Raw genomic sequence first — 20,254 nt, 5'->3', positions numbered from 1 at the left:
AAATAAAAATGCTTGTTCTGAAGATAATAAAAATTATCTTGACAAATAATTTTAATGTTTTTATTTTGTGTAATATCTGCTAAATAAAAAGGTCACTAATTATTCTTTCAGTATTCATTTTTTTTAAAAAAAAACTGATAAATACTTTAATTCTTCGGAAACTTATTGAATCATTACTGAAGATATTTACACTTATATTAGGAATACTACTAAGTTTACCCAATCACAGAAGCCAATACATGCTTTAAAAAGATACAGACAGCAAAATCTCAGAAGACAATCAGTTAGATATAAATTTTTCACATTTAAAGAAGAAAAGACAGAAATTAAGAGCTGCTGCCACTCCAAAAACTCATTAATATTAACACAGTCATACTTTAAGACATGGCCATTATTATATTTGCAAGAAAAAGAGATGGGGAGAAGTAGGAAATTCTTTTAGTTTGTGTAAATTCAACTCAAGAATGATAATTCAACTTTGATAGACAATTCTTCCTCCACATAGGAAGGAAACAGCAAGAATATTGACTAAATGCTTAATCAAAACTGTATTTGAAATTGGTATTTGAACATAGAACATTCCACTTGAATATACAAAAGGTAAAGGTCATAATAATAAAAAATTGGGTATTAAAATCAGACTGGATACTAAAAATCAGGTTTTAATAATTTAAGAAATCAGATTTCCTTTAAAGATTTTGGTGACTAACAATGTTTGGGTTTTGAAATAGAAACAAAATACTAGGTAGATGACAGTTTTTATTAAGGATCAAGGAAAATTAAGGAATTATACTTTGCATTTTCATCAGAGTCACAAATTCCAAAAAGTTGACCTTGATTTTCAGTTACATATAAATGGGACTGAATTAGTTTTTTGCATAAAAATACATCTAAGTAAAAATTACATAACTAAGTGAATACAGAAATTATTTTGTTCTTATTTCTAAGCAGGTGGGGGGGTGAGGTATGTTTTCATTATAGAACATGGTCCTGTATGTGTAAACATTACCTTTACATATTTTGCATACATTTGTTCATCTAAAGGGAAACTCTGGACATTCCTCTCATCTCTACCATGGAAAGTACCCAACTTAATCCATTTATTTGTGGGGTATCTAAAAAATATAAAATATAAGTATTACTTTCAAAAAGTTATAACAAAAGTCACCCTCAAAACAATCTGCATAATTTTTTTCCCTTCAGGTAAATGCATTACTCCCTTTAACATTTTAAGGGGTGAGAAGATTCACCAGAGACAGAGTGGGGAGCAGAACAAGGCAGACTGATTGAAATACACTGCTGAGGGCAGCAGCTGGCAGGTCACAAGAGGTCTGCCACACCATATGTGTCACCTCCCTGGCTGGGGATTAAATTCAAGCTGCAGTGGCTGCAATAGCTTCACAATGCTGTTTTAACCTGTTGCACCACCAGTACTCAGGGGGGCCCTGAGGACTATCTTATATTAAAAAAAAAAAAAAATTTACTTGTCCAAGTTAGATGTTCACTTGATATACATACATATAATATATATATATATAGTGGGAGGAAAAAGTGTGGAATTCTCAAGAAGACTTGAGAATTGATTTTAAAAAAACCATATATATGCAATGCTGAGTATGAGATGGAGGAAGAAACACCTGGAAAGAATAGATAAAGAAGTAATAACGCTCTACATAGCCTATCACGAGTATCAAAAAGTATTTATGTAATGAGTAAATACTACCACTGGGAGGAAAACATAAAGTACTCATTACAAATGATGTTTTCAAAAGATAAAAGGATATTCTCAGGATATTAGCAGTAAAAATGGAATATTTATTTTTTAGAATTAGTAAATAAACATAAGACTGAAAGGAGTCTATTAAGAATGTTAATTCTTATCTTTGGTTAAAAGGATTGTAGTTCTTTACCAAATTCCTTACAACAGGTTTACTTCTTTTATCATGACACACACAAAGTTTTGAAATATAATTTTATAAAAATGTATAACATAATATCAAATGAAGTAGCATACTTGTTTTTAATAACAAGGAAATGTTTAGAAACAACAGTGCATAATCACTGTAAGGAGGGACACTGAAATCATACAGATCTAGGTTTGGATCTTAGTTCAACTTCAAGTCATGGGACTTCAGTAAGCTACTTAATCTCAATGGCTTCCTTATTTTACATAGAAATATTTGGCATAAGGAATAGACGAGTTAATGGAAGTAAGCTAATTAAAAATGACTACAGAAGTAGTACTACTATTCTTACAAATCAATATTTTCAAATAAAAAAAATTTATTTTACCTGTCACTGATGGAAACCAGGAAGTCTTTAGGAGTAGAAGAAAATAACTCATAATTTGCAATATCAAACTGTTTTACTTGAATTGGTTCACAGAGCTCAATAACAAACCTTCAAAAAGAAAAAAAATATTTAGATAAGCCAACAAAAGTAACAGTTCATATTAAATATGACATTAATAGTCTATATAAGTCAGATATTAAGTTATTTATTTAAAAATACAAGAAAGGCAATTTTCAGGTCAAGCCTTGAAAAGGAAGCTACTAACTCTCCTTATGCTTCCTCTTACTTTACAGGCAAGAGTGAGGATGTAGTAGGAATAAATTAACTCAGCAACACAGGAAAGAACAGAAGGCACAAGGTTTCCTTAATTATTCTGTTATATATTGTATCAGCCTGAGTTTTTATATCAGAGAAAATGAAATATTTATTTATTTTTTAAACCAATTTGGCTCTCATAAAAGAGCAGAATCAAAAGCCCCTAGTAGTCACTTAAGCAATAAATATTAAAGTTAAAATCAGGATACAAATCTGTGTAACTCTAAAATCTAAACATTTTTCAGACCACCACAACATCTTAGAGATTACTCAAGGAGAAAAAAATCAGACTTTGTTTTTTATTTGCAATGGAAAAAAAAGCTTAAAGAAGATAAAAACAAAAATAGAAAGTGAATCCTGTTCCCCTCCTTTTATGAATACTATGGTATTCATAAAATAATATATCACATATTATTTCTTTATAAGCTTGTCCCCTTTTCTATATTCTTATTTAATGACAGTCATATATCCAATGTAAAGCCAAAATCCTGGGAGATTTCCTAAATGCCTCTTTTCTTCATATCCAGTTACTACCAAAGAGCTGTTAATTTTATCTACTAAAAATAACTTCAGATATATCCCGTTCTCCTCTCTATCCAAATTGCCAGTGCAATTTTACATCTTAACTATAACAAGTTCCAAATGGTTTCCCAAATTTTCTTTTTCTTTTTTTCTGCTTTGCTGTATTATTATTATTTAAATTTTTTCTTATATTGTTCATTTTAATACAGTAATTATTTTCTCCCCTCAGGTGTAGCCTCCCTAGTCCTGCTACCACATTACCAGTGAATCATCACTATACAGTCTATGCTCTTCCCTTCCCTTTTGATTTTTCCTTCCTCCCCCTCCCGTGTTGTCTTATCTCTTGAATCTAAGCTCAGCTTGCAACTTATATCTGAAGAAGAAATATGCTCATTTTATTACTGCCTCCTTATTCTCTTAAGATCCTGAATTACTTGTCTCCCTTTCCATGATACTGTTAAGATTCAGCTCGAGTTATCCCTTTCTCATTCTCTCTTGCTGTTATGTAGCATTTTTGTTCCTATGATACAATTTAGTTGTACTTTTAAAAATATTTTAACTGCTTCACTATATCTGTCATTTTTTGGTGAGTTCTTTAAAAGGAAAGATATTTTATCTTCAATTTTGTAACTAGGATCTAAGATAAGTACAGCAATTACACTAAAGAGTCATAAATGCTTATTAATAAGCAACAAACAAATCAGCCTAATCTTAATAGAGGTTTAACATAATGTGCTTTATCAAATTTTATATTACTCACCAAATTTTAGTGCTGCAAGGATTCAACATATAAAGATCCATATTTTCTATAAGAATAGCAGATGTGCTCTATTTTTAAAAAGGAGAAGGATATAAATTACTTAAGGAAAATATTTCAATTCAAAAGCTTTCTAGGAACTCTGTAATTTTGATCTAAAAAATATACTTAAGACTCTGAAACACTTATTTGGGGTAAAGCATACAAGTAATTAAAATTTACCACCTATAGATAGCTATTAATACCATAACTATTAAAATATTTGATTAAATAAAATATTTAAAATTAAATGCCTGTTCTATTAAAGAAAAGTGATTTTTATTATCTATTTCCTTTTTAAAATTTCACATTTTAAAAGTTTAAAAAAAGGGTACATGACTTTTAGTCAGTGAATAAACTGTGATACATCCAGACAATGAACTGTCATTCCAAACCAAGAAGAATCTGACTATCAAGCGATGAAAGACAGACAAAACCTAAAGGCATATTTCTGAATGAAAGAAGACAAAAAATTCCATACTGAACAATTCCAATTATATGACATGCTGGAATAGACATGACTGCAGAGATAATAAAAAGACCAGTGATTTTAGGGATTAAGATACCATGAAGGATGACTAGACATAGCACAGAGAATTTCCAGGCAGTGAAAATACTCTGTGCAATATGAATACATGTAGATATATCTATGTCTGTCCAAACCCATAGGACATACATTAAGAGTAAACTCTATTGTAAATTATGTTCTTTGGGTGATAATGATGTGCAAGTTAAGTTCATCAACTATAATAAATGTTCCACTCTGGTGAGGATATGATAATGAAGGAAGCTATGAGAATGTAGGAGTAAAAGGTACATGGGAACTCTACTTTGCTCTCAACTTTGCTATGAACTCTAAAGGCATAGTCATATATTTACTAGTGAATTAACAACTCAAGTTAAAATACAGTTTCCAGCAAACCACTGCTTATACTTAAGATTAAGACATCAGTTTCTTATATGTATAGAAGATATTTTTATACTTAAAAATACCTTGGCTTCAGGATTAGCAGCCAAAATTTTGGCACCACATTCTACTGAGGCATAATTATTTCGATTTTTCTGGACTTTTTTGGTAGCATGTAGACCTCCATTAGAAGATGGATGCATTGACTGACCTGCAGATAAACCTTATTATAAACATATATATGATAATTATGATTGAAATATCCCCAGTATCAGAACGAACTCAAAATTGGCTGCTGCCATTTAAGAAAAGATTTTAATGTTTCAAAGAATATTTTAAAAATTCCTAAGAAATTTAAAGTTCTTTATCTCAATAGCTTTAAAATATCAAATATCAATAAACAAATTTATTAGACAAATCCACATCTAAGTTATATGTAATTCACAAAATATATCTTTTCCATAAGATTCAAAGCTTCTGCATATACATTTTATTCTATTAAGGATGAATGGTATCTTTCAATCTCTAAGCCCCAATATTAAGAATTTTTAACTCTGAAATTCATTGTCCTAAGACAAAAAGAATATATAAAAGTCCAACTGTTTACAGTTTAAGCTTTATGACTAAAAAATTTCCATGATTCAATTTTCCTCTTATAAATTGAGATAAAAATCAATGCTTTACTTTCTTTAGTTTCTTCATAAAATAATTTATAAGAATGAATCTTAAGACTAAAATTGTATATAACAAATACATATGAATCAATAGACTCTTTAACCTTTAAGAAGTTTTTAAGAGTTTCACTATTCTACCAACTAAAAGGAAAAAAGCATAAGCATCTTCATTTCCTTACTTTTTTCTTTTTCTACTTCCATAACTTTCTTCTTCCATTCATCAAATGTTGGTATATCTTCTGGGTCTTTGGGACTTGCTATAGAAGTAGGGTCAATTTCTCCTGGTTTTGTGTAATCAGAACTCTGAAAAATGTTAAAAAGACACAGATTTTCAATTTCAACAAATACAGAAAAATCAGGTTAATAGATTATAAAAATAAACACAAATGTTTCTGTCAAAATAAAGTTTAACTTTATAATGAATGATTTAGAAAAATAGTAGGATGGGCTGTTAATCTAAGACAAAGGAATCATGAGGATACAGTGGAAAAAGGAAAAATCTCTTCAGTTAATGATTTTGGAAAAACTGGACAGTCAAATGCAAAAAAGATTAAACTACCCACCATCTCACAACACACACAAAAATTAACTCAAAAAGTACTGAGGACTTCAACTGAAGAACAGAAACCACAAAATAAACAGAACACAGGCAAAACAAACTTCAAAGGTGTCAAAGGTGTCTTTGCGGACTTGACCCCAATAGCAGGGGAAACAAGAGCAAAAATAAATAGAACTACATCAAATGAAAAAGCTTTTGCACAGCATAAAAATTAAGACACCTTACTAAATGGGTAAGGATATTTGTATATAATATACCCCCACACTGGGCTAATACTCAAGATCTACAAAGAACTCATATAGCTTTCAAATGTAAAAACTAACCCAATCAGAAAATGGGCAGAAGAGCTAACTAGATAATTCTCAAGAGAAGACATACAGATGACCAATAGGCACATGAAAAAATGTACATCACTATCAAGGGGAAAATGTAAATCAAAATCACAAAAAGATACCATTTCACACCTGTTAGATGGCCCATATCAAAAACAAAAACAAAAGTTGTTGAGGGTGTGGGGAAAAAGGAACCTTTATACATTGGTAAGCATACACACTAATAGAACCCTTATAGAAAACAGAATGGAAATTTCTCAAACTATTTTAAGATAGATTTATCATAGATTCCAGCACTTCTACTCTTAAGTTACCTACCTGAAGGATATAAAAACATAATGAAGGTAGAGATGCACTCCTATGTTTACTGAAGCACTGTTTATATTAGCCAAGTAAAGGCAATAACCTAAATGCCTTTAATAGATTAAGAACACACACACACACACACACACACACACAACGGAACCCTACTGAGTTAGTAAGAAACAACAACAATAAAGGTCTATCTGCTACATCATGGCTGAAAGCAGAGGTTCTACTAAGCAACATAGGTAGGAAGATGGGCAAATGCAGATGATTCCACATGTATGTGGACTACAAAGATACATAACAAAGGATTAGACAATGACAAAGCAAAACCTAGAAATGTCACTGTTACCAGAGGATGAAGTAAGGGGATGAAGAACACAGTGGTAGAAGGGAAGCCCAATGAATGATGGTGGAGGATTATGGATGCTTTGGTGATGGATGTTGCACAGCAATATACACTGGAAGAGGTATGAACCTTAACTCTCAACAGTGTTATAAACCATTACTCCCTTAATTAAAAAATGCAATTAAATAAATTTTTAAAACTAGGTAAAAAAAATATTTGTTTATTTAAAAATTATGTTTTTCTTCAAAGAACTGAAACCTTTGACCTAAGTAGCACAGGATGTATCCCCTCAGAAGTTGGTAAAACAAGCATGAGATGCAAACAACAAAAAACCCTACATTATATCCTAAACTATTAGTCATATATAAACTGCACAAATTATTAAATGCTATATAATTGTAGTACATCTATGTCAAATACCTAAAATTAAAAAAATAATAAATCCCTAACAAAAAAAATCCTTAAGGAGAAGTACATTTACATAAAAATTTTGAGATAGATGAAAAGTGCTCCATTTTTAAAAGGCTGATATATTTGACTAAAGTAAAAAATTAAACATAAAAAAATCATATGTTCTTCAGTGAACACAGCAGTGCATCTATACCTTCATGGTGTTTTTATATCCTTCAGGTAGATAATCTAAGACTAGAACTGCTGGAATCTATGATCAACTATAATCATAAACTATAATCAAAACCAGAGACTGAAAAATGTATCTCAAAATATTAAGTCAAAAAAGACTGACTACTGTATAAAGAGTGCCTACAAACCTTAAGTTGGCGGCTGGGGTACAATAAATTCAGCAAAAAGAAAACAAAAAATGATGAGGTAATACAAATGAAAGACAGCAAATAAAGTATATCAATCTGATGGAGGTTAAGTGTTATAATTTTGTCACCAAGTATGGCATGCCTATTGATAGGGATAGCTATTAAAGGGAGTTTGAAATTTAGCAATATTAAATAACAAAGATGGATATGCTTTATCACCCAGAAATTCTACTCCTATGTATAATTATTAGTGAAAAAAAAATTAAGACATATGTAAGAAAATATGCACAAGAATGCTTACTATAGTATTTATTGCCTGTACTATCACAAAACAACTATTAATTGAAAAGCTAAACTGTAATAGAGTCAAGAATACAACAGTAAAAACAATGAGTAGACAAAGCTCAAGTTTTACACCAAATAATAGTATGTTATTTACAGTAATGTGTATTTGGGAAAAGTCTAAAAACATACTCTAAAAATCAAAGTGTGGTGGTTACAAAGTGATTATATCTAAATAGGAAAGAAGAAATGCAATCTGAGTAAAGCAGAAAACTCAATCTAACTTTTTTAAACTGAATAATGTATCCAAGGACATTCATTCACTCCACTAGCTAATTATAACCGTATTCCTAAAATAACATATAAAGTATTTATTAAAAGTACCTTGAGGCTTACATAAAATCTATTTAAACAGCTTTATATCGGTAAAAGGCACAAGTAACACATGGTACATATATGTTATACAGGGCACATTTCTGAAACATACATATTACTATTTGATGCTCAAGCAAAGCAAACACTGTCACCTCTTAGCAATAAATAAGAAAACTAAACAATAGAATCAAACCACTTTAAAAAAATACTTCCTACAAACATGGCAGTGTTATACAAATCCTTGAGTTAATGGATAACACAAAAAAAGAATTTTGTATCAGGGCCTCCCCGGTGGCCCAGATGTTAAAGGCAGCACTATCACGCTATCGCCAGCCACTTCAGCATGAATGAGTTCCATGCCAGCAGGGCCAAGGAGCTAGACTCGCCTGCTGCTCCCATAAGTAGTATTATAGTAAATCCACCTGTTTTGTTCCCCATTCTCTCTGGTGAATCTTCTCACCCCCTGCACCTTTGGCTTATACCCAATTCTTGTATGGATAAGTAAATAAATCTTCCTTAAAAATTGCATCAGAAAGCACAATCATTCCCATTCACATAAACTTAACTACACAAAATTACCCTGAACTAGATAATAAGCAAAACTACTAGGTACTGCATAATGTATTCATTCTATAATTTTTATGTGATACTAATTTATTTAGGTAGTGATAATACAATTAAAAGTCCCACCCCTTACCTTTAGCAGACTTAAGAATCATTTAAGTTCCTTAGGTAATGGGCAGTTTCACTTCTGCTCATAATTATTCAAAAGAACAAATAAATTTAGGATAAAGTTGGCTACCATGCTTGAATTTTTACATTTGACACTTGAATAGTTCCAAAGACGATCTTTCTGTAATGGTTGTTTAATTTTATGCCTATAGTGTTTCACAACTGTAACATATGCTTGATTTGGTTTCAAGGGGAACTGGTTCTTTTAAGATGCTGAACTATGAATTACGTAAGCACCTATACTTATAGGAAGCATTACAGAAAGAGCTGATCCAGTGATAGTAAGCCTCCACAATGAATTTTAGTTCACTGTGAATTCAGATTCCCCGAAAACATGTGAAAGAAAAGTAGAGAACACAAGACTCATAAAAAAAGGAACAAATGTAGATAAGGTACTCTAAACTTTATATTATTTTTTGATCCCACATGTTTTGTTTTTGCTAAATTCATGCAGTAGCTTTCATCTCTCTTATTTTGGTATATCTTACCTGAAGATAACCTAAATTTTTTCTGTATTTCTTCAGGAAATTCTGTACTTGCCTCTACAGAAAGTCAAAGCAGAACTCAGGAGAAAAAAAAGGCAAAACGGGACACATACACTAGGATGAGCCCTGTCTTTATTGTAAGAATCATATTTTTCAAAATAAACTGATCTAGTTGCAGCATATTCTGTATACATATAATGAAAGGTAAAAGGTCCCTTTAAAACTGCTGAAGAGCTTAAATGTAGCATTATATTGGTGAGTTAAGATTATATTCTAAAAATACTTAATAGTGCTTCTTCTATATATCTCCCTTAAAAATTGCTTACAGGGGCCCTCCCTTGTGGCGCAGAGGGTTAGGACGTAGCACTGCAAACCAGCCGCAGCCAATTCAGTGCATATCCAATCCCCAGCCCGGAGGTGATCCATATGGCGCAGCAGGCTTCTCCTGTTTCGCCTGCTGCTCCCCTCAGCAGTGCACTTCATCAATCTGCCTGTTTTGTTACCCATTCTGTCTCTGGTGAATCCTCTCACAGCCCTTGTACCTCTGGCCTGTACCCCAGGTTCAACATGCATAAATAAATAATCTTTAAAAAAAAATTGCTTACATAAATTAATGTATCTGTTATTAAAAAGTCAATGATGACAGAAAATGACTTAATTACATATAATTAAAGAGAATATGTATTTGGAAAACCTTTATGTATAAATAAATACGGTATCGTAATCATTTGTTCTAGGGTACAACGCTTACCTCACTTTTATACTCATCATTAACCACTTAATCCCAAATTTTATGACAAATATGGTTAGCAAAATACAAGATAGCTAATAACAAAAATTCATTGTATCATAAGGTAGGTGACAGGGCGAGTTATATACCTACTTCATTTTTTAAATTATCTGAAGCATTCAATGAAGACTTTGGATCACCATCACTCTGTTCACTTGTTGAAACTTTTGATTCAAATTCTGATTTTGTTATCTTTCCTTTGCCATGTGAAGATGACACATTTTCTATATGCTGGCCAAGACTATTTGAAATAAAAGATATATGTTAAATACACAAAATTTAGGTGCATAATGAGTTGATATAATTTAAACTATCGTAATTATCAGTTATAAAGTAAATCAAGAAAGGAGCACCAAGAGATCAGTGTTCTCTTTATCATAAAGAGGAATTAAGCACACACCAAAGTCTATTCAAATGTGACAAGTGAGATGATACTCACCTTTCAGGTGTACTGACAAAAGCAGGCTGGTCAACTTGATCATTTCCATCAAGGGCATCACCAACATCACAATCAGTTTCAGACTGCTCAGTTTCACTTGGCTTGGCTACAGGAATAGTACCAGATTTTTCTATTTCACTAAAAATAGAAACAAAAAAAGACAAGCTGGTAATTTAATGGACATAATGTAGCCTAAGTTTAAAATGACGTCAGTGATTTTCAAATCTAAGGTAGAGAAAAATGCTTAACAACTCTGAAGACTATTTTTAAGAATTCACGTATTTTAAATCATGTAAAATATACTGTTGATTCTTGATTTGCCAATGTCCTAGGTTTCTAAATGGTTACCAAATTGTAACACAAAATGTTATGGTTAATATTTGGTCCTTTTAAAAATAAGAATTAGCTATATACAAAATGCATCTTCTCTAATATTTCAGTTCTATTAGTATATTCTATCAAAGTTAAAATTGTTGCCTGTAGTATTGAAAACCATCTATTATAGAAAAACATTTTATTGAAATGTGTAAGATGATATTATTGTAAAATATCATCTGAAAACATATTTACCTTAATATTTGTCCCTCCCTTATTTGCCTTTTACTAAATAGTTATGTTCAATATTATGGAGAGATAAATGTGCTGCTCAGATATACAGTACCTAGCCTTACATTCTTTCTGGAATAAGCAGTATTCAAAAAATTTAAATATAATCATTTCTAAGCATATCTTCAGTTCCCTTGTTCAGTAACTATAACATCTTTATGTGTAACTCCTTCAATCCAATCAATTCAATTCAACTCATATCATACATGTATGACATAGACATCTCACAGCTGAAATCTTATTAATTTCACTGAGTTAGGCAGATAAATACTTCTTTTAAGATCAACATATTAAAAACTAATATATAACATAAAACAGGCATTTTTTAATTTGGGTCTGCCACATAGCCTCAGCTTCAAATTTGTCAAGATGACTTACCTAAAAAGAAAATTTTGATTATTATCTAATGAGATTACAGTTTTTGATCATTATCTAATGAGATTACGGATTTTCTCTGTAATAACTTACTGAAGCTTTGAAATTGGAGTGATCTCTGAGGTAGATGAGCTGGAGATATTTTCAATGTTTTCACTGCCCACAACTACACTGGATGAATCTTCATGTAGATCAACTGCAGGGAGTGTCTGAACCACAGATGAACTTAACTTTTGGGACTCCGTATTCTGTTTTTCATAAAAAGTCAGTTACAGTAAATATGGAGATTAATATATTATCTCTTGCTAAATAGATTTTATTTCTAAAAGTTTCAAAAGTGACAATATAAAGAATGCTCACTAAAAAGTACTTTAATAAAAATTCCTTCTTCTAATATATTCCCTAAGGAATATACTTCATGTTAAAACACAGGCTCTATATATTTTTACCACAATGCATAAGCTAGAACAAAGGAACATGGCTTTCTTCCTTCCTATAGGACCTACAAATATTTCTTTGCTATTATAATTAATTAATTAATGCTAGCAGCAACACAAAAATCCTATATAAATAAAACAACACACATTCTTGTCCCTAAGCAGCTTGTAAGATTATGTGTGTCACTAATACAAACTATATAGAATTAACATTATCAAACAACATGTGATTCTTGCTGTTCTCATCCTTAATGCCTGGGAATTCTTTAACCTGTCTTAAAAAAAAAGTGTGAAATCTCCCTAATACCTATTTATATTTGAAAACCTCCCTAACCAACCTGAAACAGAGCTAGTCATTCCCTTTCTATTTGTCTCTACTATTTCCTATATAGAATACATACACCTGTAACATCTTAATTGCCCTTATTTATGTCTTCAACTATACTTAAGTGCCTTGAGTAAGGGTTATATTCTCCTGGTATTTATATTTTCAGTGTCTAACATAGACTTAACACAAAGCAGACATTCAATCCTTCCTAAATGAGTATCAAAAGTATTCAGTTCACGGAAAAAAGAGACTATGAACTACAGCAGACTAGAAGAGCAAGGACTCTAGAGGAAAGGAGGGCCAAAATGAGAACAGAAAGAAAACACAAGGCACAGAGTAAGAAGAATACAGAATGTGACCAGTTAGGGAATTATCTGTATTGGAATGAAAAATTAAAAAATAATGTTAATAGTTTGCATTTTATTGTAGAGGTCTTGAGACTATTAAAACTATTATTATAATTACCTCAACATGATTTCAATATTAAAAAATTAATGAAATATATTACATTCTTTTTTTCTCTTTATCTTAGTCTCCAAAATCAGTGTAATTTGCCTGTGGAGCAAATCCCAAGCCAGACTACCCACAATTCCAGTTTTTGACAGCCACATGTAAGGTAGTGGCTACTATACTGAACAGCACAAGCCTGTAAGATAGTGTATCACTTCAAAATATTTAAGCAAGAATAAGTCATGATAAAAATCCCAGAAAATGACAGTGGCAGGATAATAATGTTCAGGATAATAATGTAATTGGAGGGGCTATCAACATCATACTTCTCTTACTTCTACAAATATACAACCCTGTTACAAATATCTTACAGAACAAATATACTGAAACTCAGTATTATCTCCTGAGATATGGTAACCCATTAGGTCATAAAATAATCCTGGCTATATTTTTAAAAGAATCTAGATTTGATTTTTTTTTTTAATATTTAAAATTTTAGTTTTTCTTAGTCCTCTTCTAGATCAAATATCCTGACTTTCTTCAGGCATTCGATATTAAATGGCTTCCAGATGCTTTAGCATTCTGGTCAGCTTACATTCTGATTTAGTTTTAAAGATCTTTCATAAAATCTGGTAAACAAATTGGAAATAATATTGATATGTAATATGAGAAAAAGGAAAAACATTCTAATCGATTATTTATTAGCATTTTCCACACTAAGTGACAAAAATTTAGTATCAAAATACTAAATATAAAGCTCTATATACAAATATTTGTGATAAGTTACAATAAGAATTTCTCCTGCCATATGAAAATACGGAGACAAGACACATGGACCAAATGGTACCTAAGGAATAATAAGGATTTACACTCAAATTTTACGACAAAGAAATGTCATGTTTATCTGTAATTTTGCATTTTCTCATAAGTTGAAAACTAAATATATGGTAATTCAAACAGAAAAAAACAATATGGTGACAAGCAGGTTTTCTATCTTGTAAAGTAGCTAAAAAGGGCATATTAAAAATCAGACCAAAATAGCTTACTTGTACATCCTCAATGTAGTCATCTTTTAAATTATGTTCTTCTGGAGAAATAGGTAAGTTTGAACCCACTTTTTCTGGTAATTCAGCATTGACAGGTCCCTCTTCTTTATCCTATAGTCAATAAAGAAAAAAGGGTAACTGATAAAATTGTTTCACAAAATTTTCCTGAAGAAATATTGAAGACCATCTTTCTATGCTTTACAACAAAAACATATTTTTATGCCATTTGACACTAATTGCTTCTATGTTTATATGCTTTTTGTCTATTTGTCTATCTTCCTTGCCCCTACACTGAAAATGTACAATGAGTTCTAAAATTTCATGTGATTTCTTAATAAGGGCTTCAGTTCAACCACAAGCACTCTGTGTTAGGCACATGCTAAGTAAACAGCTGGTCTATAATACATATTTAGTTTTTGTGTCATCTATACTTAACTCACTTTTAAACTAGAACTTCAAATGCCTTTATGTCTTTAAAAGTTACCTTATAGCTTTTATATTTTCATAAAAACAAAATTATATCCATCCTCATCTTTGCTTATTTAAGCCTGTCTCACATACTGGGTACCTAGGTGTTTATTGAAATAAAGCTTTCCTTGCTTAATGCTCCCCTTAAATTTACTCTTACAACACTTAATTTTCCATTTCTCATCAAAGAAATTAGATCGTATCTTTCTCACAGTTGTGGGTAAAAGTGTAAAAGTATACTCTTCTGTAGATATTCATCAACAGTCTTCAAAATTTTAAATGTTCCACCCTAGAAATAAATCCTACATAACTCGAAAAATTAAATAATCCATTCTAACTATGCCCACCCAAAACCCACCAAATCCCAAGCATACACACACACACACACGCACGCAGAGGTAAGCAACAATGGAAAAGTCTGCATTATAGAAATATTTAATAAACTACAGCATACCTATACAATGCAATACAAGTGCAGCTATCCAGAAGAATACAGAGACATTAAAAGGGAAGGGAAAAAAAATCAGTCGGTAGAGAATTCATAATGTGACATTTTAAATATTAATTTGTATAGACATATAATTGTATGCCTTTATACCATTATGTACACAAAAAATGTATTTTCACAAGAAACAGTAAACTAGAATTCCTTTGAAGAGAGGAATGAGATACTTATATGATTATTTTACAGTCAGCATAAATTACTTGTACAATTTGAAATAAATATGTGGATAAGAAGGGAGCCAAGTTTAGTCTATACTCACCTTCACCTTTGATTACTTAAAATGATAAATGATTTTAAAACAAGTAGGATGTTTGGATTCTGTCTACTTACTCTACTCAGTTATATAAAACAAACAATACAGTCACTGATTACAAACTCTATAATCTTCACTTCTCACAATTTATCGTTTATAAGACTACACAGTTTCTTTAGGAAATATTTAGAGCACTGAAAATAGAGCCACTAATTTCCAGTTCTCTGAACAGTGATTATTTTTCTTCCTAAGATATGACTAGGAATATTATGATATTCAAAATAATGAAATAAGAACAAACATATAAACCTCAGAGCTGGCTTAATTTCAGAGTTATTTGAATAACTCCACAGATTATAGCAGGAAAATTACCACCAAATTTTCTTGGTATCTTTGAAATTATTTTTATTCCAAATGATTGTAGGCGGTCTTATTAGAAAGCTGACAATTATAATGACAAGTTTATTTATGGTACCTTTTCTTGGAATTGTACATCTTCATTTTCTAATGCACAGCTGTCATCTTGAGAGTAATATGATGAAGCTGAAGAACTCTCTTTACAACATACATGCCAACTGGGAAGCCTGAGAAACATCAGTCACCATCATCCCAAAAAAAAAAAGGAAAAATTATTAAGCCAACATAGTCCCTATTATTATGAGCTAGAACTTGAAGTAATAAACAAAGAGATGCTCCTTATGTCCTTAGAAACTTAACAATTTCATAACGAAAACAAATGATTATAAGCCAAGGGCCATTCTTCTGAATAATCTAAGAAAGATGTAAATAGCATTATTAGTATTCCAATTAAGATATTATGAATTTCAAGGAAGTAAAATAGGAAAGACTTCAAAAAAAGTATCTGATAATGATCACAGAAGAAACAAAATTGTCAGAGATAACCTCAGAAAAATACCAGCTGCCAATGATAGTCTAAATCCTACCAAATATTTAAGAACAGATAATTCAAAGCTACATAAACTACTTTAAAGAATAAAAAGCTTTTTCTTTTACATAGGAAACAGTGGCATCAAAAATTAACATAAATAGCATACACCCACACAGCATATACATATGAATACTACAACAGGTAAGTAATATTTGTGAAATTACATGCAAAACTTGTAAAGTCTCTAAGCTCATACCAAAGGAATAATATACCATTGCTATTACCAAGATAGATCTGATTGTTTGCCGTGTGAAAATACCAATGAAAAATATCATGATTATTTCTGTAGCTATGGAAAGATATCTGAGAAACAGATAATGGACATTCTTGTTCTTTTAGTTTTCTTTACTAAATTTGATACTAACTTTTAGGCTTATTACATGTGCCATGTCAGTATCTGCTTATTCCATTATCAGTATTATTACATACAATAAGATAAAAGAGGTATTAAAATGGAAAGAGATAGTAAAATGCCAAATAACAGATGACTTTATAGAAGTAGGAAATTTAAAGAAAATCACATTAAAATAAGTCTTGCATATGACTGTCAATTACATGCTAAGTCTTATATTACATACCAGGGTCTAAACTTCAGAAACAAATGACTGTCAACCATCATTGCCAGTTATATGTTATATTAAAGTCCTCAATTACAAAAAAAAAAAAAATAAAAATAAAATGTCAAATATAAACTTAGCAAGAAATAAACTTCTAAGCAGAACTATTTGAGACTTGCACTACTGTACAAGTCTTTTACCTGGAAAAAAGTCAATTTTATAAAATTCAAGTAAATACATACTTGGAAATTTGAAAACCATATACTGAAGAAAAAGGATAACTGTTTTTAATTAGGTAAGCTTATTCTAACTTTTACATAAAAAGAACTGCCAAGAAGACTTTAACATGAAGGAACAAGGTAAATATGAAACCAAATTACAATATGGTACTGAGATGAGAGAAGGGAAGCCCCACGGTGACTGGAAGAAATCCTAGGGCAGTGGGCAACCATTCTAAATTGGAGGTTAGCTAATGGTTATTTGAAAGAACAGATTTAAGTAATTGGCAGATAATCTGCAATTAATTTTTTTTTAAAAAAAGCAAACTTAATAAATAAAACAAGTTCCTCCTCCACACTTTATATCTTTCCCTTTCTCCTTCTCTTCTAGGAACCTTAATTGTACAGAAATATTCCTAGGGTTTGTTGTTATTGGTTTAGTTTTGATTGACCCTTTGTTTTTTTCTTTATATCTCACATGTAAGTGAAGCCATGCAATATTTGTCTTTCTCCTTCTGGCTTATTTCACTTAAAATATCTCCAATTCCACCCATATTGTTGCAAGTGGCAAGAGTTCATCTTTTTTTTAATTACTGAGTAGAATTCCATTTTGTGTACTTATTATTTTGTATACATTTGTGTACAAGATGTGTACAAAAACCACATCTTAACCCAGTCATCTGACCTTGACCATTTAGGTTATTTCCATAACCTCGGTACTTTAAGTAGTGCTTCAATGAACATGAAAGTGCACATATCTCTACAAATTAGTGCGATAACTAAGAGTGGAACTGCTGGATCAACTGGTAGATCTTTTTTTAAAGCTTTATTTATTTATGCATTACAGAACTGAGGTACAGGCCAGAGGCACAGGGGTGGTGAGAGGATTCACCAGAGACAGAGAGGGGAGCAGAACAGGCCCACTGACGAAGTATACTGCTGAGGGAAGCAGCTGGCGGGTCAGGAGAGGTCTCTGCCACGCCATGTAGATCACCTCCGGGACTAGCAGGGATTGAACTCATGCTGAAGTGGCTTTAGCCTCATTAGTGCTGTGCTTTTAACCTACTGTGCCACCAGGAAGGGCCCTAATAGATCTATTTTTAATACTTTGAGAAACCTCCACACTGTTTTCCATATGGTCCACAGTAGTCTGCATTCCCACTAATAGCATACAAGTATTCCTTTCTCTCCACATCTTTGTCAACACTTGCTGTTTCTGGATTTTTTTTTTTTTTTGATATGGGTCATTCAGGTGTGAGATGATATGTCATAGTGGTTCTGATTTGTGTTTCCCTGATAAGTGATGAAGAGCATTTTTCCGTGTGTGTGTGTGTGTGTGTGTGTGTGTGTGTTGGCCATCTGCATGTCTTCTTTGGAAAAATGTCTAGTTAACTGGTCTGTCCATTTTCTAATTGAGGTATCTGTTTTACTTTATGGAATTGCATGAGTTTTTATCTTTGATAGTAGTCCCCTATGGAACATATGATACAAAAATTCTCACATTCAGTAAAGTATCTTTTTGTTTTAATGAGCGTTTCTTTCACTGTGCAAAAGTTATTTTAGCTTTTTATAGTCCCATTGTTTATATTCTCATTTCTCTTGCCTTTGAAGACATACCCACAGAGATATCACTGAAAACCAACGTAATGTAGAGTTCTGTCTGTTAAATTCAAAGCATTTTATGGTTTTGTGTCTTACACTAAAAATTTTAATCCATTTTGAGCTACTTTTTGTGTACAGTGTGCAATGGTGATATAGTTTCATCCAGTTTTCCCCACACCACTTGTTGAAAGATGAATATGCACTCATACTCTGACCTGGGACATCAGCCCACACTTCTGGTTCCCTAGCCATTATACTCAAAATAGAAGTTCACCATTGGCTCCCTATCCTCTTCTTGGTTTCTCAGACCTTTGGGCTTGAAGTAGAACTAGACCACTGGCTATCCTTGCAGGTTACTGACAAGTCATCTGAATTTGCAGCCTCCATAGTCATGTGGGTCGATGCCTCTCTCTTTTTCCATTTATCCATTACATTGGTTCTGTTTCTCTGGAGAATCCTGACTAATATAAATGTATATAATTTATACGTCAATAAAGCTGTTAAAATATTACATGCCTGTAACTATATTAATTTCGGAACAACTTCACCCCTCCACATTTCAACATGCCTTAACCTCCATCAAAGTCCCCATGTTATATCCCTGTCACTTTTACTACCAAAATTCCTGTTTTTTGCACCTCCTTACTCTCAAGTAACTACACAGTTTATATGATCCTAGACAAGTTCATAAAATATTTTTCTGTGCTATTTCCTCAAAATTAATTTACCTAATTCAGAATGTTTTGAGGATTCAATGATACGTTAATGCACTGAGAACTAGACAACACATAGTAAACACACAATATTATCCATTATAATACTTATTAAAATATTTCCACTTCCAAGAAAAGAAATTTAAGTAAGTAGTTTTGCCTAAAAACATTGTTCAGTGAGAATTACAAATGGGGATAATTTATACCTTTGAACTATTTCTATTTGCTCTTTCATCTTTTCATCCACTGTTGATCATATATAAAAATACTGCAATATGTCCTTGAAACTCAGATTTTATTTATACTATAATGTCTACAATGAACAAATAGTGAATAAAAGACACTATTTAGGATATTTCTACATTTGTCCAGGTGATTTCTAGATCAGTGGACTTGATTATGTACTGAATAAATGTAGAATTCTAGACTTAAGGAAGAGAATTGAACTGAGCCGTATTTGGATTAATGGGTTAAGAGTTAAGTAGAGTTAAGTTAGGAGTTAAGTAGAAATCCATACAACTGCCTGCAAAAATGTACTCACTTTTATTTTAAGTATTTATCAGTGAACTATATCTTAGTTTAAAGACATTTCACCACCTGCCCCTCGTCCCAAAAGTTTCTAAGCACAGTTTATATATATAGTATCAAAAGGATAGTCTATGTATTATACCAATGTTAATTTATTAGTTTTGACAACTGACTATAATTATGTGAGATGGTTAGCATTAGAGAGAGCTAAGTGAAGGGATATGCTAACACTACACTATCTTTATAAATTGCCTGTGTGTGTATATATATATATATATATATATATATATATAT

At 31.5% G+C, this 20,254-nt stretch overlaps 1 protein-coding gene across 3 annotated transcripts in view; it reads right to left on the bottom strand.

Annotated features, from left to right (window-relative positions):
• SUCO (SUN domain containing ossification factor) overlaps window positions 1-20,254 on the bottom strand; it is a 62,317-nt gene that overhangs the window by 24,717 nt on the left and 17,346 nt on the right. The window contains exons 2-11 of one of the 3 annotated variants that reach the window (XM_004688486.2): window positions 15,869-15,977; window positions 14,168-14,278; window positions 12,000-12,154; window positions 10,926-11,063; window positions 10,580-10,727; window positions 5,686-5,809; window positions 4,919-5,043; window positions 3,890-3,957; window positions 2,293-2,400; window positions 1,010-1,115 (exon numbers count right to left, since the gene is read on the bottom strand). In XM_004688486.2, the coding sequence (XP_004688543.1) occupies window positions 1,010-1,115; window positions 2,293-2,400; window positions 3,890-3,957; window positions 4,919-5,043; window positions 5,686-5,809; window positions 10,580-10,727; window positions 10,926-11,063; window positions 12,000-12,154; window positions 14,168-14,278; window positions 15,869-15,977 (1,192 nt within the window). Of the gene's footprint in view, window positions 1-1,009; window positions 1,116-2,292; window positions 2,401-3,889; window positions 3,958-4,918; window positions 5,056-5,685; window positions 5,810-10,579; window positions 10,728-10,925; window positions 11,064-11,999; window positions 12,155-14,167; window positions 14,279-15,868; window positions 15,978-20,254 lie in introns of all 3 variants that reach the window. The other 2 variants (XM_012729170.1, XM_012729171.1) reach the window with 2 other exon arrangements.

The sequence above is a fragment of the Condylura cristata genome, unplaced genomic scaffold (genome assembly GCF_000260355.1).
Source record: "Condylura cristata isolate star-nosed mole 26May11 unplaced genomic scaffold, ConCri1.0 scaffold00024, whole genome shotgun sequence".
NCBI classification, from domain to species: Eukaryota; Metazoa; Chordata; class Mammalia; order Eulipotyphla; family Talpidae; genus Condylura; species Condylura cristata.
This window is presented reverse-complemented; position numbering and strand designations above follow the sequence as displayed.